Here is a 22,232-nt window from a genome sequence, read left to right on the forward strand (position 1 = left end):
CCCGCCCCCGGCCTGGCACCGCCCACTCGCACTTCCGGTCGGGTGCCGCGTCCCCTCGCGTGGGGAAACTGAGGCCGGAGGCAGGCTCGATAAAGGAGACGGAGTCAGGGTTCCGTTTAACCGGCGTTTTACTGATGGGGGCGCGGGGAGGAAGGGCCGATCGTGCCGGGCGCGTCGCGGGCCCGGCCGCTGCGGAGGGTCCGGGCCCGGCGCCCCCAGCTGGCCCTCAGGCCAGGGGCCGCAGGCAGTGGCGCGTCTGTCCAACAACCGGCCGGGGGACCCTGAGGTAGTGTTACTTCCGCGCTGTAGATACTCCCGGCTCGGCAGAGTTCAAGCCGCCCAGTGACGCCCGTGGAGGAGGGGCTGGGCGGAGCTGCGTGCACCACCTGCTCACGTCACGAGCGGCTACTCCAGGGTGCGCCCTCCGCAGCGCCCTAGGACACGGCTGCGCGCTGGGCCCCGGGGCAGGGCCCTCCCTCCCGCTCGGACAGAGCTGTGCCTGCAGCCTCACCGGCCACCTGCAACATCTTCCACTGCAGCTCTAGCTGCCCTCTCAGATGCATCAGGGCCTGTGTGAACTCAGGGGAGGCCACGGAGAAGGGGCCCAGGCTGGGGGGTGCTTCTCCATGCAGCACCCGGGCCAGGATCCCTGGAAGCTGGGGCTTGGACTCCTGGATCATGGGCAGGGGTCACAGCAGTGAGTCACCACCCCCTCCCCCAGACCTCCTACCCCACTGCACATCCTCACCTCCTCCACCAGGGCCAGAACTCGGCCCGCTGCTGGCCCCTGCAGCAGTGTGACCAGGAGTGCAGCCTGGGGCTCCTGCAGGCCATGGGCTGGCCCCAGCACCACCAGCACCAGCTCGGGCTGGAAGCCATAGGCCAGGGGCAGCACCAGGTCCAAGATGCAGCTCAGGAACCCACCCGTCTCCTGTGGGAGGGAGAGCTGCATGGCCCCAGCCCCTCGTCCAGGGAACACCCAACAGCTCCACCCCACCTCCCAGCCTCAAGGTCCTTGAAGTGTCAACAGGCAAGCTGATTCCATGGGGGAGCCACAAAGGGCAGATGCCAGCTGCTGGACAGAGGGGAGGACAGGTGGACGCCAGAGGCTTGGTTCTTGTGACAAGGTCGGTGAGCTGTGGCTGCACACATCTGCGGGGCCCCCACATTTGCCCTGCCCTGGCAACACTGCCACTCACCCCTGGCAGTGGTATGGAGACATGGAAAATGGACAGAGCCGCTGCCTGCTCATCCCTGATGTTCAGCCACAGAGTCCTCCTTCCAGGGGAGAGCAAGCACTGTGGCGACACCCACATTGGTGCGAGGCCATAGCCCCATGGGAAAGAAGACAGGAAGAGAAGAACGTATAGGGGCCCACAAGCGGGGGCAGGGCCTGGGGCGCACATGCCTGCCGACACTACCCACAGGCACCCCAGCCCAGCATGGCTTCCAGGGGCCCTTCTGCCAGGCCCCAACTGAATAAGGCCCCGTGTGTCCCTCACTGAGCCCCATGGCCCACCACCCCAGGCACCCAGGCACAGGCCAGCCTGGGCACCTGACAATCATACCCGTCATCGGCCAGGTCCAGGGGCCGGTCCAGCTGTCCCACAGCCACACACAGGAGCCTGAAGGAAGAGGTGGCCCCCAGGATGGGCTGTGCTCACGCCCCCCTGCAGTCCATTCCCAGGGCTGCCCCAAAGGTGCCCGTGGGGTGGCTGCCTACAGGCCCTGTGCTCAAGGCTCACCTCTGGGCTCCGTGAAACAAGCTACGCCGAATGGCCACATCCAGGGTGGCAGCTAAGGCAGGAGCCAGAGTGGCTGTGACGCCACTGCTCACCTGTGGGATGGACCCCAGTGGTGGGTGGTGAGAAACCTGCCAACCCACCAGGTGAACGCAGCCCTGTCCCTCTCAGCCCCTGGCTATGTGGCTGTCCTGGCCTCCTTCACGTGCAGATGAAATCTATTTTTCTAAGCCACGTAAGGCTTGAAATCATTCTTCTCATTTCCTGGCCAGGTGTGAGTGCTTGGTTGGGAGGGGATGTCCATGACCCCACCCGTGGGATGGCGTAGGGGGCCAGGCATGTGGCCTCAGGCTATGCCCCCATGTGGTTGTGCACTCCCCCAGCCCCGGGAACCCAGCGGCCCACCCCTCCCACACGCCCCACCTGCCCATCCAGGATCCCATCTACAAGGCACAGGATCTTTCCAAGGGCAGCAAGGGCCTCACCCTGGGCCAGGACTTCGTGTGGCCTGTGGTGGGCAGACCAGAAGGACACACGGACACAGTGACGCACACGTGCACACCTGCAGCATGACCCACCAGTCTCCCAGGCCCTGCCCTGCCCACCTGGCCCAGGCCTCGGTCTCCTCCCGCAGGGCTGACCCCTCCTGATGGACGACACCAGGGGGCAGGGGCAGGGCGGCATCCAGTGTGGCCAAGGCAACAGCCATGCGGACAGGGGGCAGGGGGCGGGTGCGCAGCCGGTCCAGGAGGGAGCACGGTGTGGCCGCCTTGCCCGCGGGATCCGCAGGCCGCAGCCTGCCCTCTGAGGCGCTGATGCTGGGCCTCCGCACGGGGGCCATGGCTGGTGGGAGGGTCAGAGTCACACCACCACCCACGCCCCACAGCATGGAGCTCAGCATGCAGTGCCCTGGCCAGACCCCAGGCCACACCGACCTTGGTGCTGGAAGCTTGCCCAGTAAGGGGCCTGGGCTGCCCGGACACGCTGGATGGACTCCAGGGCACTGCAGGGGCAGATGGAGCATGGTGAGGCCGACCTCTTGCCCCACCCTCACCCTACCTCGTCCCCCACCCCTCGCACCTCTGACAGGGCACCATAACCCCTGGCAAGGGTGGAGCAGGGTCACCCAGCAGCGCCTGGACGGTCATGCACACAGAGTCTGCGAGGGACTCGAGGCAGTAGCCGCCCTGGAGAAGCAGAGAGCAGCTGTTGCCAGGACCCCCACCCCAAGAGGCCCGCCCTCCCCACCACACCCCCGTGGCCTGGTCACCTCCAGCACGGCACAGACTCTGCCACCCGCCAGCGCCAGCAGCTGCTGTGTAAGGTGGGCGAAGCACTCGGGCGTGGCCTGCATCTGCCCCTGGAAGCAGAGCCCTGTGAGGTGGGGGCTGGGCCTTGCGCCCCAGAGACCAACGTGCCAGGCCGGGCTCTCACCTCGGGGTCCCCGACGGCTGAGTCAAATCCTGCAGATACCAGCACCAACTCGGGATCAAACTGCCAGGGGCCGGGGCGGGGAGGGAGCAGGGAGGAGGCTGGAGCTGCCCACCATGCCATCACCCCGCCCCCTCCACGGAGGCCCTCCCCACCCCTCTGACAGGAGCGCATGCGTCCAGCCCTCCCCAGCACCCGTGGTTCTGGGGACAGCATCCTCCCACCCATCGGCGGCACTTCAGGTCCCCGATGGCCCCCCAGCCTTCCACCACCCGGGCGGCACCCCCGCACCCACTGCAGTCACCTCGAAGGCCAGGGGGAGCAGCACATGCAGGAAGGCGGCCAGGTAGTCAGCGTTTCCCATCCCAACCTGTGGCCACGGGGTCAGGGGCCAGGCACCGCCTGTCAGGACCGCGGGCTCCTCCCACCAGGGGCCCGCTGTGGGAGGACCTGGCAGGATGTCCCTGGCCGCGCCTGGGCAGGAGGTGGGGCCCGGGTGGGGGTGGGACAAAGGGTACCTGGTTCCAGGGCAGGTTGACCGTGAAGCCGCGGCCCTGGCCCTGGCCCACCGCATCCGCGTCCGACTCGCGTAGGAAAGGCCAGAAGCGCCTCTGCTCGTAGCGGTGCCAGGAGAAGTAGAGCACGCTGTGGGACAGCCGGCCAGGTCGGAGGGCAGCTCATGGTCCTGAGGACACAGGTGGGTCTCCCCGCCACGGTTTTCCCCATGCCAAGCTCTGCCCCAAGTGTGGGGCTCCTGAGAAGGGCTGCTCTGCGCTCCCAGCTCACCTGGGGTCATCCTCAAAGATGTACTGGGTGCCCTGGCCGTGGTGGATATCCCAGTCGACCACCAGGATCCTGGGGACAGCCGTGCCAGGGGTCACTGAGGCCCAGGGGCCCAGCAGGGCCTAGAAGGAGTGCCTGGTCCAGCCCCTCTGTATCCCCCAGCCAGGACAGCACGTCAGGGCAGCCCCACGCTCGCCCCACGCACCTGTGCAGCCCATGGCGCTGCTTGGCGTACTCGGCCGCTAGGGCCACGTTGTTGAACACGCAAAACCCGCTGGCAGCCGCCCGCTGGCTGTGGTGCCCCGGAGGCCTGGGGAGGGGTGGGGTGCGCTCGCTCAGGCCATTGCCCCATTCGGTGGGGGCGGCTGGGTGGGGGGTGCAGGCCTCACCTCACGAGCGCTAGACCGTTGCCCACGGCGCCGCTCAGCACAGCGTCCACCAGCTGCAGCGCGGCCCCGGCCGCCAGCCGGGCACAGTGAAAGGTGGCCTGGGGGGCAGCGGGGCCGAGTGAGCCCTGCCCGGACGCCCCTGCAGGTTCTGCTCAGCCTGCGGCCGGAGGGCGGGTGGCAGGGGTGCATGAAGGGGGGCGTGGGATGGGTGGGCGAGGGCACGGGGCGTGTACCAGGCAGGCCGGTGGGCGTGGGGGGCACGCACCGGGTGGAAGTAGACTGCGTCATACTGCGCAGACAGCTCCTGGAGTGCCCCCACGCCCAGGGCCTCGGTTCCTCGAACCAGGGCCACGTACTCGGGGCTGCGGGGGGGCAGGAGGCAAGGCTGGGTCACCAGCCCGGTGGAATGGCCCAGCCACCGTCGGAGGGGGACGCCGAGGCGGCCGGGGGGACGCGCTCCCGGCAGGGCCGCCCCCGTTCTGACCTGTGCACCAGGCACAGCTCGGCCTCCGAGGCCTCGCGGGCCGCCAGCCGCAGGCACCTCCGCTCCAGGCCGCGCTGCCGCAGGCGCTCCAGGGTCGCCGTCAGGCGCTCGGGAGCCTCGATGGCGCACTCGGGGCTGGGGGCGCGGCGGGCAGGAGCTCAGCGCCCAGAGGCCCCTCTGCACCCCGCACGCCCGCCCCCGCCGGGTTCCACTCACTCGTCCCAGAGCAGCCGGGCGGCCGTCATGTCCTCGTGGTACACGAGCGCGGTCCCCATGGCCCCGCCGCCCCGGGGGGACAGGACCCAGACGCCCCCGCCGCGGCTGCACCGCGCTCCCGCGGCTTCCCGGCTCGGGACCGAGCCCCGGCGCGCACACGCTGGCGCCGACCCGGGGCGGGGACGACAGCGGGGGCTCCCGGGCCGGCTTCCGGCTTCCTCCGCCTCGGACCCGGGTCCTCCCCGCCCCCGCGCGGCCCGGAAGCCCCGCCCGCCCTCGCCTGCCCGCCCGGCGCCTCCCCTTTCCCTCGCGACCCGCGGGGCAGCGTGCGTGGGCCTGGGGCGCCCTGCAGCCCGGAGCCCGCGGGGCGCGTCGCCGACCCGGGCCGGGGCGCGCCCCCTCCGTGCGGCCCGGGGCGCCCTCCCGGCCCCGCCTCTTCTCGAGCGCACCCTCACTTGGGCTTTGCTCGCGACCGCGCAGCCTGGGAGGCCACCCGCCAGGGCTGGGGCAGAGGTGCGTCCGAAGGAGGGGGCCCCGCCGGGGCCGGCAGGGAGCCCGAGGGCCAGTGGTGCGGCCAGGGGCTGCGCGGCCGCGGCGGGGGGCTCCATCCCCGCGCAGCGCCGCCTCCCGAGGCTGCCTGGCCCGGCCGGGTGGAGACCCCCGGTCAGAAAAAAATACATGGGAAAAGAAAGCCACCCGGCCAGAGGAGTCGGCGGCGGGGCAGAGGCCCAGAGGCCGGGCCGGGCCCCTCGGGCGAGACGCGGCAGGAGCCCGCGAGCGGGGAGGAAGGAACCGGGGAAGCAGCGGCGCCGACTGCGGGCCTGGAAGGGGCGGGCAGAGGAGGAGCCCGCGCTGCGGCCACGCGGGAGCCCGGGAGGCAGAGGGGACCGGAGGAGCCACCTGAAGCCCCGGGTCTGGGGTCATGTCCTGGGGTCGGGTCTGGGGGGCGGGCTCGTGGGGCCAGGGGCGGGCCCGGGTGACTAGCTCAGCCCGGGGCCAGCGGGTCACGGGGTGGGGGCGCCCCAGCTTTGTCCCGGGGCTCAAGCCGGCCACGGGGTCCGCTTCTGAGCCTGTCTCCTGGGCTGGGGGGACGGAGTGCTCTGATTGGCCATCCCGGGTCATGTGGCCGGGGAGGGGCAGGGCAGCAGGCACTGGAGGGCCACGTCTAGTGTCCCCGTGCCTGGCCCATCAACCATCCGTGTGGCCAGCAAGTTCCAGGGCGGGAAGGATGGGGACCCCACGCCTGCCCTGCTGCTCGCCATCGCCCCCCGTGGCCCCTGGCCTGGCCCCCCAGGGGCACCTGCTGTGTGGCATGGCAGGGAGGCCACGCTTGGCCTCTGAGATCCCCAACAGCCGGCAGAGGGCAGCGAGGGTCCACGGAGGCGGCTGAGGTGCGGCTGGGCAAGGGCACCTGCTCCACCACCAGCCCTCCTCGGGTACTTCCCGGCCCTGGGGGCTGCAGCGAATTCAGACGGTTAGGTCCAAGCCCCAAGCTGAGTCCGAATCCCCATCCCCCACCAGTCCAGGCCCGGGGTCCCACCCCAGGGGCCACCCTGCCTTGGGGGCTTAGTCTTCGCTAGAGAGGTACCTGTGAGCTTGAATTGAAATTTTTAAAAAAACATTATTCTTGTGGGGATGCGTTGGTGCAGGCGTGACATTTATTGAACAGTACACAGTAGAGTGTGGACTTAGTAAGGGGTCCGTGGCTTTCGCCTGACTGGCCAAGGGGCCCGTGGAACAGAAAAGGTTAAGAGCCCCAGAGGATTCCCCCAGGTGGGTCTCGGGGCTCGGGAGGGCTGCGGGGCCAGCTCACGGCCGCCCCCCTTCTCCAGGGGGAGGCTGAGTCCAGGATTCAAGAGGCAGACCCACGTGACCGATGCATACTCCAGGCAGGGAAGGGCCACTGATGCCCCCTACCCCGGAGAGACAACGCGGGCTCTGTCCCTCCACGCACAGGCGCAGGCCAGGACTTGACCCCAAGCCCCACGCACCCTGGGGCTAGGCTGCTCAGTGCACCCTGGGGGGGCCAGCCCCAGGCCAGGCGGTGGCCTGAGCAGAAAACTCAGACCCTCCCGTGAGGTCAGGCTGCGGCGGGCACCAGAGAGCAGCACACGTGGGGGGCTCCTGGAACGAGGGGCCTGCTCTGAAGCCCTCCAGGTGGATGCCCTGGGATGCAGGGGGCAGCGGTCCCCAAGGCATCTTCACAGGGCGGTCTCCTTGGAGGTCCTGGGCCCCCCCGCCTGCTGGGGGGGCTTGAAGCTGAGCACCTCTTTGTACGTGACACCTGGGGGTCGCCAGGAGAAGGGACCCATCAGCCTTTGCCATCACCACCAGAATCGGCTCAGAGCGCACCCTGACATCCATGTGACCGGCCTGGAAAGCTCCCCGCCTAGGACCCTCGGTAAGAGGCCCCGCCGGGGCATGGGCCACTGCTGGGGTGGAGGCACCTTGTCCCTCACCAGCACCTTCCCCTGGCCTCTGCCGCTGCTGTCGCCCACCTGTCTGTCCCCAGGGGCCGCCCTCCCCAACGGGGTCTCCTGTATCCCAAGGGTGCCGACACCTCTCTCCATGCGCAGAGGATGGCCCAGGAATGCAGCCAGTGCCTTCCCGGGTCGGCCTCGACCTCACAGGCCCACCCAATCCCCGGGGCTGAATCTCCGTGGAGCCCTGGGGACACTCATGCCACTGCCCAGCTCAGCGCCCGCCTTCCTTGCGATGTGGACGTGTCCCCCGAGCAGGCCCCCATGTCTCTGAGAAGGGGGAGGGACTCTAGGGTCCAGGCTTCCCTCCCGGGAGCCCACAAAGGAACAGGCTCTGCTGCCCAGCGCTCCCCGTGCACGTGACAGTGGCAGGAGGCGGGGAATCCCGCCCAAGGGCTGCCTCCACAGACCCCACCAAGCCACGGCCAAGGGCCGGGTCTTCCCAGGAAGCGGGGCGCAGGCCTGTGCTCCCCACCAGGCGCTCATCCTCCAGCAGACCACGCGCACTCGCGCACACTTCAAAGCAAAAGCCCCTCGCCGCGGTTTTGTGGGGCGGGGACGGCAGAGCGGGTCCTGTGGTCCGTGGTCTCCAAGGCACGGTTCTCACTGGCAGAAACCTTCTGTCAAGCAAACCCAGCTCGTGAGCACCACACCCAGCGCGGCCAAGGCAGGCCCCGGAGGCTGAGGGCGCGGGGACTGGGGGCATCAGCCCCTCCGGCCACCTGCACCCCACGCGTGGGACCAGGGTGCTGGGCGGGAGCGCCCTGGCCTGCTCCCGTGGGGCCAGCCTCCAAGGCGAGGGGGGTTTCTTGGGACAGAGGGAGCAGGCGTGCAAAGCGGGGGTCTGCGTTCAGCGTGGCTACAGGGCCAGGCGCGGGCAGGGGCCACAGCGCAGAGAGGCCCTGGGACAGGCGGGTGTGGGGCCGTCCCCAGTGGCGCAGGCCTCTGGACGTGGAGGAAGGCGGGCAGGGCACAGGCTGCCTCCTCTCAGTTTCCGGAACTCGCCGCCCGTGCTGCTGCTGCCAAGCCTTTGTTTGTGCTGAGCCCTGCCGGGAACGCCCTTCCCACTTCACGGCCCTGAGTCCTTCTGACCTGCAGGGAGTCGGGGGCCCATGCACAGGGCAGTCCCCCACCCCACCCGACTCACGCTTCCAGCCATCCAGGGTGCGGTCCACGTCGTCCAAGGAGTCGTCGTACTTCTGGGCCCTGGGCTCCTCCTCCGTGTCGTGCAGGGCCTCGAAGTAAGGGTGGGTCAGCGCCTCGGCCGCCGTCACCCGCTGCTCCGCGTCCAGCACCAGCATCTTCTCCAGGAGGTTCACGGCTGGCAGGCAGGTGGGCCGGGGGCTCAGCCAGGCTGCGGGGGCCAGCCAGCCTCCCTCGTCGCCCCCAGCCGCCCGGCCAGCCTTACCCAGAGGGCTTGCATTGGTCAGGATGGACGCAAAATCCTTCTTCTCCAACTCGGGGAGGCCCTTCATGTAGTTCTTGGCCTGTGGGAGAAGACGGGGTGAGGGGCCAGGCCCCAGGCCCAGGGTCGGCCCCCCAGTCCCCCACTGACATCTGCGCTCTGCAGCCTCTGCACAAACTCGGCCGGCGGCGTCCCCGTCACCTTCATGATCTCCTTCAGCTGGTCCAGATCTGCCATGAGCTCAGGGGCGCAGTGCAGGAGAGAGCCTGCTGCCCGGCCCAGACCCCTGCCTTCGCCCCAGCCCCAGCCCCCCACCTGCTGCCCCAACCCTAGAACCCCCAGCCATCACCCCCCACCTGCTACCCAACCCGGACCCCCGCTTGCTGCCCCGACCCTAGGACCCCCAGCCATCACCCCCCACCTGCTGCCCGACCCAGACCCCCACCTGCTGCCCCGACCCTAGGACCCCCAGCCATCACCCCCCACCTGCTGCCTGGCCCCAGACCCCCAGCCTGCTACCCCCCAGGCGGAGGATACGGTCACTGCCCTTGAACAGCGTCTGCCCGGTGATCATCTCTGCCATGATGCAGCCCACGGACCAGATGTCCACTGAAACAGAAGCCCGACACGACGTGCTCCGTGGCCTGGGGAGGACCAGGAGGGCAGGGCTCCCGTCCCAGCTTGGCAGCCTCCCGGCAGGGACAGGGCAGTGCCAGCCCACCTGTCTGCGTGTAGTGCATCCAGCTCAGAATGACCTCGGGCGCCCGGTACCATCGGGTCACCACGTACCCCGTCATCTCACTGTCCGCCTGACGGGCGAGGCCGAAGTCCAAGATCTGCGGGAGAATTGGGGGAGGCGGGACTGAGGGGATCCCCAATGAGCACAGCCAACCTGTGCCCAGGAGGCCAATGCTGGGATCTCCTGCCGAACCCCTGAGACCACAGTACAGAGCCCCTCAAGCCTCCCTAGAGGCCTTCCCTATGGCCAGTGCCCAGAGGTGCCACCCCCGCTGCCTCCACCCCTGTCCACCCCACACACACACACCCCCATTCAGGTCCAGGGCTTGGTCTCTAGGGAGGCTTCGGCCCCACGCGGGGGGCTTCACTGCCGGCCAGGGCCATCACGCTGGCATCTGAGCTTGCCAGGCACTGTCCCCACTGGCGCCGCCCCCAGTGCACCTCAATCCCCCCTGCGCCCGTGGCTGCTCCTCTAGCCAGGTACCCAGGGTGGAGCCACTGCCTGGACAGCTAGGGATTGGGCCCCCGCCAGCACCCTCCAGACCCAAGGGTGCCCGCACACCCCCTCCCTGCCCAGCCCCCACACCTTCAGCTCACAGTCCTCGTTCACGGCCAGGTTGCCCGGCTTCAGGTCCTGCGGGCAGAGGAAAGGTGGTCCCTGGAGCCCAGCCCACCGGGGAGGCAGGGTGGGCCCGGGCAGCGCCTGAGCACAGGGCAGCCGGACGCTCGGCCCGCAGCCCCCCAAAGGAGGCGTGCCGGTGCCGCCTGGCCAGGGCCTCACGACCCCCCCCACAGGTGAGGAACAGGCTGGGGGAGCCGAGCCCGTGCCTGCTCAGGCGGCCGGAGGCGGGGGTGAGGTGCAGGTGCCTGCTCCGGCCACGACTCACCCTGTGGATGACGCCCGCGGCGTGGATGTACTGTGGGGACAGGGAAAGGGGTCAGTGCAGGCCAGAGGCCCCCCCGGCGCCCTGGGGCCGTCCGCGCCCCACCTGGAGCCCCTTCAGGATCTGGTACACCAGGAACTGGACCCTGTCCTCGCTCAGCTTCTCGTGCTTCATGAGCTTGCCCAGGTCGGTGCCCATGAACGGCATCACCAGGTAGCTGCGGGCGCGGGGCGGGCCCGGCAGGGGCTCAGCGCAGCCTCGGGCAGCCGGCACCCTTCCCAGGGCCGCCCTTCCGCTTTGGGGCCTGCCACCCTGGCGACGACCATGCACCCCGGCGGGGGTGCCCACCTCCTCGCCCCACACGGCCTTCCAGCCCACCCCACCCAGGCTGGGAGGAGGCCAGGGGAGACCGAGCCCAAAGGCGCAGCACGCAGGGCTGAGTGCGAGGAGGGGTGTGGTCAGGTCTCCAGTTCAGAGCTGGGGGAGGGGGGGCCGGTGGGAGAGAGGGAGAGGCATTGAGGACCACCCCCCACGGACACTGAGGCCAGCAAGGGTCCTTGGCCCCCACCTCTGCCCTGCCGGAGCCCCTCCTGGGTCCAGCCTTGCTTGTGGCTGAGTGCAGAGTGAGCCCGGGACAAGGTGGGGGGCTGGGGGGTCTCAGCCAGATGGGGCCCCCCTCCCACCCCTTCTCGACCTGCCGGAAAGGTCAGCAGCTCCAGTTTCAGGCCATGCTCTTGGCACCAGGAGCCCGGGGCACGGGGCCCGCCTGTTCACAGATGCTGCGGCCCGAGGCTCACACCACGGGTGCTGGGGAGTGCCTGGCTGCCAGGAGCTCTGGGCACCCTGGCCAAGCTTTGGAGGGGGAGCGGGGGCCCCAGGGGTGGACGGCGGAAGCGGGAAGGGTGGGCTGTGCACATCCCGGCTCCATCAGGGCCCCTGCCACCACCCGGCCCCCAAGTTAGGGCTGGGGGCTCCCTCCACTACTCCAGCCATAGCCCCGGGCCAGCCACTCACAAGTCTGTAAAGTCGTCCAGGGTCTCATCGGGAGTGAACACGTCCAGCAGCCCGATTACCTGGGGGGAGAGCAGGTGAGCCAGCAGGGCTGGGCATAGCCTCTCCCCACCCCCACCCCGTTGATACTGGCTCCAGGCAGGACCCCCTCCCCCGCAGCTGTTCCTATCTCCCCACTATCCACAGGGCTGGCACTGCCCACTCACCACACAGCCCCAGCCCCAGACACACATGCCCACAGTCACAGGCTATTTTTGGGAGGTGACAGCCGGATGCTGGGGGGGCAGCCCCAAGTCTGGGCTGGCTCCGTGCTGCCCAAGCGGTCAGCCCTGGGACCTTCGTCCCTCCTGGCTCTGCCTATGCAGGGACTGGGAGAGGATAGCCCCTCGCGGTGGTGGGCACACAGCAGGCCCTTCCCAGGCTGTGCCTCGGCAGCCAGCACCATGAGCAACCTGACGGCCAGCTGGCCACAGATCCCCTAATGGGGGAGATGGACAGCAGAAAGGTCATCTGGGGCTCAGGGTGTCCTAGAGAGGACGGCGCAGCTGAGAGGCCGCGGGGCAGGTGGACGCGTAGAAGCCAAGTGGGCAGCAGGAGGAAGAGAACGCCACACGACGGGGAGCACGGGGAGGGAGGGAGGGAGGCCAGGCAGCTGGGCCCAGGCCAGGGAGGCGCCGAGGCTGGACGCTGACCGGCCTGCGGGCCAGGTGAAGAGTTGGCTTTGACCCTAAAGCCACCGCAGAAAGTCCTCAAACCAGGGGTGGGACACTCAATGTGTCCTTTTGACCACCGGGCAGGACAGACCGCCTGAGACCGGTGTGTACAGGAAGGCAGGGGAACAGCTGGGGACCTCAGCAGACACCAGGGCCACAGCTGGGCCTCAAGCAGGGGGTGGAGGAGGTGGGCCTGGATGCCTCTGGGGGACCAGGGGTGTCAGAAGTGGGTCCACGTGCACTGCGGGGACCTGTGAGGCCACTGGAGGCTGCAGATGTGGCCTCGTGAGCCGAGGGCCTGAGGAGCCGCCGGACGTGTTTCAGCAAGAAGAGGACAGAGGCTAGGCCTGGAGGATGGGGTGTCCCAGAGCCCACCAAGGACCTCTGTTCCGTATGGAGGAGGGAGCTTAAGGAGGGGAGTAGGACAGGGCAGAATTGGGGTACCCTGCCACGAAAGGCGCCCGGCCCCATGGGAAAACAGGGTTGCACAGTGGGGCTACGCAGCACTGGGTACGGGGGCAGGGGACGGAGCAGCTCCAGTGGGGAGAGCTGGCACATGACCAGCGTCCCCATCTGCACAGGCCGGGGAAGCAGGCCCAAGGAGGGACTGGACAAAGGCCCCGTCCACGCTGGGTGAGCAGGCGGCTGGGTGGGCAGGGGCCCGAGCCACCCAGGCAGGGTGTGAAGTTCAGCTGGGGGGCTACGAGGGCTAGCGGGGGGCGAGCTTGATGCTTCCCCAGAGGGAACGCCACGAGGCAGGAGCGGGCGCCAGAGCAGCTTGCCAGAGCCACCAGGGTGGGCAGGGCAGAGCGCCAGCCCCAGCCTCCATCCCCACAGCGGGGGCAGTGCCTGGGGGCCCGTGGACCTAGGAACTTGAAGGGCTGAAAACGGGGCACAGGCGAGGAGACTCCCGAACCCCCCTTCACCCGGAGGACGCCAGCGCTCTGCGGTGACCGGACGGCGGCTGGTACCGCCCGCAGCTTCTACAGGACCAGCCCTGCCCCGGGGAAAACGCCCGCCTGCGCCGCCCCGCTCACCCTGCTCCTGGGCTGGCGGTAGGATTTGGGGGAAACCTGGGGGGTCGGCTGTGCTTCTCTGCCCCGGTACAAACAAGGGACGCCAAGGAACCCGCTGGGGGGTCCTAGATCTTGGGGTCAGCCTACCCCAGGAAGCCCCCCAGTCTGTCCACGCCTCCTCGGCCGGCCTGGGCGGGGCGGCGCCCCCACTCACGTTCTCGTGGCGCATGTGCTTGAGCAGGCGCAGCTCGCGGTAGGCGCGCTTGGCGAACAGCTCCGACTGGAAGGGCCGGTACAGCTTCTTGATGGCCACGCGGGCGCCCGTGCGGCTGTCCACGGCTGAGCTGCGGGGCGGGCCGCTCAGCCGGCCGCTGGGCCACCCGCGGGCACCCGCCCGCCCCCTGCCCCCCGGCCGCGCTCACCACACGGCCCCGTAGGCGCCCGAGCCCACGGGCTGCAGGTCGCGGTACACGGCGCGCACCTCCCACTCGGTCTTGGTCACCTCCTGGCGGTAGAAGCCCCTGCGGGCGGGCGGCGCGGAGCTCATGGTGGCCCGGGCGCCGGCCCCGCCGCAGACCCCGCGTGCGCCGCGCCCCGCGGGCCGGACACCTCGGTCGGGGCCGGCGGGACCCCTCGTCGCACGCCCGGGGCCAGCACACGGGCAGGGCCCGCTCCCACCGCCGGGACCCCCCGGGCCCCCGCTCTCCCCTCCGGGGTCGCCGCCCTCCGGGGTCCCCGGCCCGCCGACTCCTGCCGCGCGGCCCCGCCCAGGCCCGCCGACCAACAGGCCCCGGGGCGCGGCGCACGTGACGGTCCGCCCTCCGGAAACCCGAGGCGGCGGGGGCAGACCAGGCCCGGGCCCGCGGGGGAGGGGAGGGGAGGGCGGCCGGACCCGGGCTGGCGCGGCCCGCACACTGGGCAGGGGTCCCCAGGGTTTGCCTGGCCCCAGCCTCCTCCCTCAGACCCACTCCCCCAGGGCGCTGGGTTCATCTGCCCAACTTCTGTCTCCAGTCTGGTCACTGCCCCTCCCCCACACCCTGCCCCCCGCCCCCCGCCCCCCACCCCGAGGGCGCAGGCTGCCCTCCGCAGGATGTAACCCCCTGGGCCCGGCCCCTCCTGCCTGCAGCCCCGCTTAATCGGGAGTTGGCTCTCCCAAACTTCTCAAGATGTGGCCCCAACACCCACTCCTGTGGCCCCTGTCCCCAGGCCTCCCAGCACCCCCCACCCTTCTGCATGCCCAGCTCCTGCCCCTCCCATCCCACATCCCATCCAAGGCCAGTGCCAGACCCTCTGCTGCTCCCCCACGGCCACACCCCTGCCCCCTGCCGTCCTGGGAAGCCCCTTCCCTCCCTCCCTCCTGGATGCTTGTCTGAGCCCCTGGGTGGGGGGTGGGGGAGGCCCTGCTGGCCTTAGCCCCCCCTCAGCCTGACCCCTCCCCAGGGGCCTCATCCTGCCATGGGACCGGCTGCTCCTGGACAGCAGAGCTCCAGGCCCCCTGGCACATCCTCCCCCTCCCCCCGCCCAGCGGCCCACCGTCTGAGGAGGGACTTGGGCCCCCCACAGAGCTGAGCAGTGGTGGGTAACCGGACCCCACGTGCCCCTGCCCTCCGCTGGTGCCCTGCCCGCCAGCTGTGAATCAGCAGCTCCATGGCCTCCGCAGCCAGGGCAGCTTTACACCTGCGCTTGGACCGGTGATGCTGGCGCGGTCCCAGGGGAGGCGAGGGCAGCGCTGCGCCTGCCACACTGTGGCACGTTACCAAAAAGGAAGGAAAGTTTCCCACCCCCCAGCCCGGGCCTCTCTGAGGGGAAGCATCAGCCCTCAGGGGCTCACAACCGTGGGACGGGGCAGGTCCCAGGCTGGCTGGTGGCCGCCATGTGTGCGCAGGCGGCACTCCTCCCTCCCCCTCGGCCACCCCACTCCCCGCTCCAGGGAGCGAGTGGGCAGGGCACGGGAAGGGGGCTGCTTGTCTGACCGGGCTCCCAGGGGCCAGCTGGGGTGAGGGTGGCATGGAGAGCTGTGCCCCAGGAGGCGGGTACCGTCGAGGACAGCGGGGCCTGGCCCCTCGGACGACAGCGGGGCCTGGCCCCTCGGACACCAGCGGGGCGTGAGGGGAGCCCTTTATTGAGTGCCCCGTGTGCAGGCACTTTTCATCCGGACCCCCGTGGGACCCCGCGAGGTGGGGGTCACCGCCCCATCTCCAAGCAGAGTCCTGCCTGGAGGCTGCTGGGTCAGCTTCGTCCAGGCGACGGCCGGGGCTGCAGGGCCTCGAGGGTGGGGTCTCGGGCAAGCAGGTCCAAGTCCGCGTGTGCACGGCCCACCTTGGTGGCCTCGAGGCCGGCAGGCGGGCGCTTGGCCCTGCCTCTCCCCGGCTCCTGGAGGACTGTGCTCCTTTGCTGGGGAACCTGCTGGGGCTCCCCGCGGCCACAGGGGAAAGCCCGGGCTTCTCCTCCAGTGGTCGCCCCTCGGCCTCAGGAGCCCCTCAGGGTGCACAGAGGGGGCTCCCCGCCCCCCACCCCTGTGGTGTCAGGACGTGTGGGGCCCCACTCTGGTCTCCTGCTGGTCATGGGCTCTCAGGCCAGCACACGTCTGCACACGCCTGTGCCCTCCAGCAGGTGAGCACGGCCGCGGGCACCTTTCCCACTCGACGCCCGTGGCTCTTTGGGCCTGAAACCCTGTCCAGCCTGGGGGGCACTGGTCCTGCCCCCCGCTCAGACCTAGGGGTCTCAGCACTTCCGGGGCAGACCCCCTTCCAGGCTGAGCAGCTGTGACCACTGGCGCCCTTCGGTCGAGACCAAGAGGGCCCTGGCGAACTCCCACTGACGGAGCAGGGGACAGACGGACACAAGCCCAGGGGACAGCCCCTGTGGCCTCCAGGGCCCCCAGTGAGATCCGAAGGGAGACCCAGACGCTGGGGTGGACAGGCCAGAGGGTCCCAGGCCGGGAGTCAGGGCTGTGGGGCCATGGGGTGTTGGGAGGCCCCCCTCGGGGAGCCGAGGGCCCCAGGCAGGTGCAGGCTCAGGCCCTCCGAGCGTTCAAGCGGCAGGCGGGCAGCCCCTCACTGCTCAGGCTCCGCGCTGCTGGGCGGCTGGGCAGGGTCTGGGGGCTTGAAGCTGAGGACTTCCTGGTAGGTGAGCTCTGGGGGGCATCAGGGGAGGGTCAGTGCGTGCTGATGAGTCCAGGCCCACTGTGGCCTCCGACGGCACCGCCTTCCAGGCCCTGGGCTGCCCCCACCCCTCTGCCGACCCCCACCCTCTCCCTGTCCCACCCCGGCCTGGGGGATGCTGTCCCCGCCCCCAGGCCCCTCGGGGGAGCACTGCCCCGCGCCCCTGCGCCCACCCTTCCACTCCTCCACCGTGCGCTCTGTGGCCTCCACGCTCTCGTCGTAGGGCTCGGCTTCCGGTTCATCATCCGGGTCGTGGTACTGGCTGAAGTAGGCGTGGGCCAGGGCCTCGGCCGCGCTGAGCCGCTGGTCACTGTCCAGCACCAGCATCCTTCCGAGGAGATCCACGGCTGTGGGGCGGCCGTGGGGGGCGTGTCAGCCCCCCTCCCCGGCCCCGGCGGTCAGGCACCCCCCCCCGGTGCCAGGCCCTGCTCTCACCCAGGGGGTTGGCTCCACGAAAGATGCTCCCAAGATCCTTCTGGGGCATGGGGGGCAGGGACTGGATGTACATCCGCGCCTGGGGGCACAGGGGAGGGCCTGAGGGGGCTGCTCACCCCCTGCCCTCGGCCCCAGGCAGAACAGGGGCTTCTGGGAGAAAACCCCAGACCCACGCACCGGACAAGCCAGAGATCCCTCGCCTTGCCCCCGGGCCCCAGCCGCGCTGCAGCCCAGGGCCTCTGCTCCCCGCGCCGTGCCCCCTGCCCCTGGCCGGGGACCTGCTTGTCGGCTCCCCCGAGGGGCTAGGGCGCCAGCCCTGGGCTCCAGCGCAGTGCCCTGCGCACCCCACAGGGGCCCGAGTCCCCCCGGTGCCCCCCAGAGTGCCCGGGACCTTGAGCAGCGGAGGGCACGGGTGGGCCCGACTCACGTGTTCCGAGGAAATCTTTGCCAGAACCTCGGGGCTGGGTGTCCCCACCACCTCCATGATCCGCTTCAGCTGGTCTATGTCTGCCTCAGCTCAGGAAGCACCCTTCAGCCCGCGGGGACCGTCCCGACCCCCAGCATACGCCCCCGGGATGCTGCCCAGAGCCTGCTCTCCAGCCGGGGACAGCGAGCCGAGGGGGAAGGTCAGCCTCCCGCCCCCTCCCCCCCCGGCAGGGGCCCCGGTTCCCCCCACTCCCAGCAGGATCAGGATACAGTCGTTCCCCGGGAAGAGCGCCTTTCCCTGCAGCAGCTCAGCCATGATGCAGCCCACGGACCAGATGTCGACTGCGTGGGGCGGGAGGGGTGGCCGTGAGTCAGCTCGACGAGCCCCTCCTCTGGGGGCTCCCAGCCCAGTGGACCCCAGGCACACTCGGCCCACCCAACCCTGGTGTGGAGGGCCAAGCTCCAGCCAGGGGGACCAGGGGACACCCAGACCCACGGCACCGGGGCCCCCAGGGGGTGTTTCTGCATGCAGCCCTTGCCACACCCCCACGGCTGGGAAGGACCCCCGGGGGTGCTGGGCACGGCCCTGCCACCCTCCCCAGGCTCTGCCCGCCCGGCCCGACAGGCCCCACGGTGCGGCCGCAGCCACCTGTCTGGTTGTAGTGCATCCAGTTGAGCATGATCTCGGGGGCCCGGTACCAGCGTGTGGCCACGTAGCCGGTCATCTCCTCGTCAGCCTGGCGAGCGAGCCCGAAGTCCAGTATCTACGTGGCCACAGGGGCAGCTCTCGGCACCTGCCTGGCTGCCCCCGCCCACCCCGTCCCCGGACCCCTCACCCTGAGCTCGCAGTCCTCGTTCACCGCCACGTTGCTGGGCTTCAGGTCCTGCACGGAGGCACTGGCGTGAGCACGGGCAGCCAGGAGGGCCGCGCCAGGGCTGCCCACGCCGCGCCTACCCGGTGGATGATGCCAGCCGAGTGGATGTACTGCAGGGGAGGGGAAGCACATGGTAGGCATCAACCTCCTGGGCAGACGACAGCCACCGTCCCCTCTGGACCCCCCACACGCACACTCTGGGGGGACCCGCGCCCCGGGAGCCCACCCCCAGCCACCTCCACTCCCCCACCTTGAGCCCACGCAGCAGCTGGTACACCAGGAACTGCACATGCTCGTCGCTCAGGGCCTGGCACTTGACGATGTTGTTCAGGTCGGCGCCCATCAGGGTGGTCACCAAGTACCTGCCAGGGGTCAGGGGTCAGGAGAGAGCCCTGCCCCGTGGCCGCCCCCTCCCCATGGCCGCCCCCTCCCCAGGCCGCCTTCCGACCAACTGCTCACACTTCGCTGAAGTCGTCGATGGACGCGGCCGGCGTGAAGACGTCCAGAAGCCCGATGACCTGGCGTGGGGAGGGGGGTCAGCCGGCCGCCCCCCCGCCCTCCCGCAGTTCAGCCCGGCCCACGCCCCGCCCCCAGCTCACGTTCTCGTGCTTCAGGTGCTTGAGCAGCCGCAGCTCGCGGTACGTCCTCCGTGCGTGGATCAGCGACTGGAAGGGGCGCGACAGCTTCTTCACCGCCACCTTCTGGCGCAGCCGCGCGTCGTAGGCGGAGCTGGAAGGCGGGCGAGTGAGGACCCCCTGCCCCCAGGAACCACCCTGCCCCTCCCTCCCAGGGCACCCTGCAGCCTTCCGAAGGCCTCCGCGTTTGCTGGGCCGTGCGCCCTCGGCCTGGGGCCACCTCCGCTTGTTGGCTGCAGGGTCCCGGGGGTGACGACAGGGCTGGCCGAGTAGGCACTGGCAGACCCCGCTGACGGTTCCCGAAGCCCCTCTTTAGCCCGTCGCCTTCCTCAGTCCGCAGGGGCTGCTCAACGCCCCTCCCAGACCGCGAAGCCACAGGCCCCACCCCAGAGCCCCGGGGCTTCTCTTCCCCCCAGCCCCGACACTGCCCCCTCCAGCCAGCCTGGATCCACACCTGAGGTAAACCCACCGGAGTCCTCACAGCGCACGTTCCTCCCCCACCCACAGGCACCCCTGGGCCCTGGGCGCCTCCAGGGGATCTGAGAATCCCAAATCCTCCTGACCCCAAGGCCTCTTCCAGGCACTAGTCCTCAGAATATTAAAAATATGGAGGGAAATTTAGCCAAATGTGTTTATTTCATCATTACTCTTAACAGTGAAAACTGGACTGGACGCAACATCCAGCGGTGAATGGCATCCAGGTGGACAGGCCACTCCTCTTGCCCTGCCCTTCCCATCGACCCTCTTGGGAGACAGAGTCTCAGCCATCAGTATCAAACATGAAGGGGACAGGGTCACCGCCCTCCCACGGCCCCTCGGGCTCAGGCCCCACTGCTGTGGCTTACGGGTCCCCGCGAGGCCCTGCTGACCACACTGCCCCGCACAGGCCGCTCCCACCGGCCGAGAGCTCCTCCCTCCCTCCTGCATCACCTCCTACCTCCCGGGCACTCTCTCTCTCACACGCACGCCATGGCAAGAGTCCATGGCACTTAGGGCCGTCCCCTCGACCCTGCATCGGCCGGCGGGCTCCTGGGCCAGGGCGTGGTGTGGAGGAAAGCTGGCCAGGCCGCTGGGGCATCCCTGTACCCCACGACCTGCCGGGGAAGGTCTGCATACCACCTCTAAGGTAGCCACTCAGGTGTGGGGACAGAAGCTGGTGTCCCGTCCCCACGGCAGTGGGACCCGTCAGCCCCAGTCAGGCCAGGTCACGCTGCCACTGGTGCCCAGACGGCCACCTCCGGCAATGGGGCCACGCGAGGGCCGGGTGGCAAGCGTGCCGGGATGCAGCGGGGAGACCCCGGCCTCCCGCCAGGGGCTCCCCGCCTTCCGGGGACTCCGACGGCAATCCTCGGGGTGGAGGTGAGTGCAGGTCCTGTGGGCCACCCACGCACTGCCCCTGACCTGCCCCTCCCCTTCAGGTCTTAGCCATCAAGACAGAGGCCTGTGGCCAGAGAGCCCAAAGTGGCCGGCCCAGGCTCCCAGTGGCCGGTGAGTGGCAGCTTTCAGATCCAAGCCCGGTGGCCCAGTCCCTGGCCTCTGCCTCCCCAGGGGCTGCAGGAAGTCCAGGGCCCCACCAGTCCTAAGGCCCGGCCCCAGCAGCCCTTGCCCGCCCTGGGGCCTGCAGGGGCTGGCAGCTACCTGGACCGTCCTGTGAGCACCCCTCGTGGCCGGGGCACCTCTCCACCTCCCCTCCAGCGCACAGCCTCACCGTCATCCTGGTAACCGCACCTCGGGGCGCCCTGCGACCAGGAGCTAAGGCTCCTCCAGCCCCCCGCTAGGGAGCAGATGCCCAGGCCTGCCTGGGACCTCCCCCACCCCAGGTCCCCAGGGGCAGCTGCGGGGCTGCGGTCTGGAGCCCCTGAGGGGGGCAGACTTGGGTGGGTGCAGAGGCTGCACCCCTCCCTCCCTCGGAACCTGCACCCCTTGGGAAAATGGGGAAGGGAAGGGCAGGACCCGGCAGCCTGAGGCCGGCCTGAGGGGAGCGCCTTTCGGCAGCTAGGCTCCCCCTTTTCCAACAACAGCACCCCCCAGGGCAGGAGGGGGGCATGTGCCACACCCCGGGGGGCTGCGACGCAGGAGAGGCAGAACGCGCTCGGGCACTGGGGGGGCTCGGGAGACCCGCCCTCCCGCGGGCTGTGACGCCGCAGGATTCGGCCCGGGCGGGGGCTGCACGGGGCGGGGGAGCGACCCCTTCCCAGGGGCGGTGTCGGGAAGGAAAGTTTTCTGCTCGCCCCCCGCCCCCGTTCCTCCGGCGCGGGCAGGGGCGGGGAGGGGGCGCGCGCTCCGCCCCGCCCGGCCCCCGGCCCGCGCCCGCCCCTACCAGACCGAGCCGTAGGCGCCGGAGCCCACGGGGCGCAGGCCCTGCAGCCGCTGCGGCACCTCCCACACCGTCTTGTTCAGCTCCTGCCGGTAGAAGCCGGCGCGGGGGCCCGACATGGCCGGAGCCCGAGCGGGCCGGGGCGGCCGGGGGCGGCGCGAGGAGGTCCCGGGCCGGGACGCCGGGGGCGCCCGGAGACAACGCGCAGCTTCCGGCCCCCGCGCGGCGCCTGCGGAGCGGAAACCAGTTCCCGGCTCCCGGGGCGGCGCCGGGGGTGGGGCCGCGGGGCCGGCGCGGGGCGAGCGCCCGCGCCCCGACCCCCGCTCCGGCCGCGCCCGCCCCTCCTCGCCCCTCCCCGCCCCGCAGGCGGGCGCCCGAGACCGCGCCCCGCGCCGGCCCCGCCTTGCCCGCCCCGCGCTCAGTCTCCCCCGCGGGCGCCGGGCCGCCGCCTGCTCGAGACACGACCCAGCGCCGCGGAGAAGCTGCGGCTAGCCCCCGCGCCCGCGCCCCGCGCCCCGCGCCCGCGCCCCGCGCCCCGCCTGGGCTCCTCCCCTCGCGGCCTCCCGGTCAGGACCAGGGACAGCCGCCCCCGGGGTCTGGGGCTGCGGGGCCCCAAGGAGCCGGCCCGCGCGCGTCCTCCTGGGGCCCTGGCCTCCTCCCGAGGTGCCCCCGAGCCGGCGTCGCCCCCAGGAGCCCCCCAGCTTTCCCGGCGGTGAGCAGCCACTTCTGGGCGTCGGGGACGGGAGGACCGTGCGCGCGCTTCTGGGTCGCGGGTTCGCGTCTCCAGGCCGCTGGAAGGTGCGCCGGGGCCCTCCTCGTCCACCGAGCGGCCCGGGTCCCCCGCCTCAGCCCTGGGCCCCACTTGCATCGCGGGCGCGGCCCCAGCGGGGCTGCACCCCTCCAGGGAAGTGAACTTCAGACCCAGAGTTGCCCAAAGTTCTAGTTTTTCCAAGGAAGCTAAAATCTGAGAGTTAAAAACAATTTTTTTTAGTGTTAGATCCTTTTAAATTTAAATACTGGCAACCAAATTAAAATGATAACGGAGCGGAGTGGATATTGCTCAGTGGTTGAGCGCCCGTTTCCATGTA

General features: G+C 70.4%; 3 protein-coding genes and 1 long non-coding RNA gene across 16 annotated transcripts; 1 reads left to right on the forward strand and 3 right to left on the reverse strand.

Annotated features, from left to right (window-relative positions):
• Window positions 1-110: 110 nt before the first annotated feature.
• On the reverse strand, window positions 111-6,197 carry HDAC10 (histone deacetylase 10). 9 transcript variants are annotated; one of them, XM_058308985.2, is made up of 19 exons: window positions 5,046-5,204; window positions 4,830-4,964; window positions 4,611-4,707; window positions 4,346-4,443; window positions 4,162-4,266; window positions 3,960-4,028; window positions 3,692-3,818; window positions 3,478-3,543; window positions 3,177-3,236; window positions 3,013-3,102; window positions 2,823-2,929; window positions 2,678-2,745; window positions 2,348-2,585; window positions 2,166-2,250; window positions 1,746-1,837; window positions 1,569-1,625; window positions 1,200-1,278; window positions 749-931; window positions 111-671 (listed from the first exon to the last, which is right to left on the reverse strand). In XM_058308985.2, exons 1-19 carry the CDS (start codon window positions 5,102-5,104, stop codon window positions 435-437), a joined length of 2,052 nt encoding a protein of 683 aa, XP_058164968.1. In that variant the 5' UTR covers window positions 5,105-5,204; the 3' UTR covers window positions 111-434. The 9 variants fall into 9 exon arrangements, 5 of the variants coding, with proteins under 5 accessions (XP_058164968.1, XP_058164960.1, XP_058164961.1 ...); XR_009188402.2 differs by lacking the exon at window positions 4,611-4,707 and having other exon boundaries at window positions 1,200-1,298; window positions 5,046-6,197; XM_058308977.1 differs by lacking the exon at window positions 4,611-4,707 and having other exon boundaries at window positions 5,046-6,197.
• On the forward strand, window positions 3,749-19,448 carry LOC139440190 (uncharacterized). Its single transcript, XR_011650342.1, has 4 exons — window positions 3,749-3,870; window positions 7,380-17,517; window positions 18,199-18,325; window positions 18,807-19,448. It is a non-coding gene; the product is annotated as an uncharacterized lncRNA (long non-coding RNA).
• Window positions 6,682-13,841, reverse strand: MAPK12 (mitogen-activated protein kinase 12). 3 transcript variants are annotated; one of them, XM_058308991.2, is made up of 12 exons: window positions 13,715-13,841; window positions 13,507-13,636; window positions 11,567-11,625; window positions 10,658-10,769; window positions 10,556-10,585; window positions 10,255-10,302; window positions 9,652-9,766; window positions 9,468-9,539; window positions 9,081-9,160; window positions 8,934-9,012; window positions 8,673-8,846; window positions 6,682-7,329 (listed from the first exon to the last, which is right to left on the reverse strand). In XM_058308991.2, the coding sequence occupies exons 1-12, from the start codon at window positions 13,837-13,839 to the stop codon at window positions 7,247-7,249; spliced, it is 1,107 nt and encodes a 368-aa protein (XP_058164974.1). In that variant the 5' UTR covers window positions 13,840-13,841; the 3' UTR covers window positions 6,682-7,246. The 3 variants fall into 3 exon arrangements, with proteins under 3 accessions (XP_058164974.1, XP_058164975.1, XP_058164971.1); XM_058308992.2 differs by having other exon boundaries at window positions 6,682-8,145; XM_058308988.2 differs by having other exon boundaries at window positions 6,682-8,846.
• Window positions 15,394-21,333, reverse strand: MAPK11 (mitogen-activated protein kinase 11). Of its 3 annotated transcripts, none has more exons than XM_058308995.2 (12): window positions 21,148-21,333; window positions 18,792-18,921; window positions 18,652-18,710; window positions 18,443-18,554; window positions 18,273-18,302; window positions 18,154-18,201; window positions 17,967-18,054; window positions 17,588-17,659; window positions 17,319-17,398; window positions 16,892-16,970; window positions 16,630-16,803; window positions 15,394-16,428 (listed from the first exon to the last, which is right to left on the reverse strand). In XM_058308995.2, the coding sequence occupies exons 1-12, from the start codon at window positions 21,261-21,263 to the stop codon at window positions 16,349-16,351; spliced, it is 1,068 nt and encodes a 355-aa protein (XP_058164978.1). In that variant the 5' UTR covers window positions 21,264-21,333; the 3' UTR covers window positions 15,394-16,348. The 3 variants fall into 3 exon arrangements, with proteins under 3 accessions (XP_058164978.1, XP_058164977.1, XP_058164979.1); XM_058308994.2 differs by having other exon boundaries at window positions 17,967-18,081; window positions 21,148-21,332; XM_058308996.2 differs by lacking the exon at window positions 16,892-16,970 and having other exon boundaries at window positions 17,967-18,081.
• Between the last annotated feature and the right edge of the window lie 899 nt (window positions 21,334-22,232).

This window comes from Dasypus novemcinctus, chromosome 12 (genome assembly GCF_030445035.2).
Source record: "Dasypus novemcinctus isolate mDasNov1 chromosome 12, mDasNov1.1.hap2, whole genome shotgun sequence".
Classification (NCBI taxonomy): domain Eukaryota; kingdom Metazoa; phylum Chordata; class Mammalia; order Cingulata; family Dasypodidae; genus Dasypus; species Dasypus novemcinctus.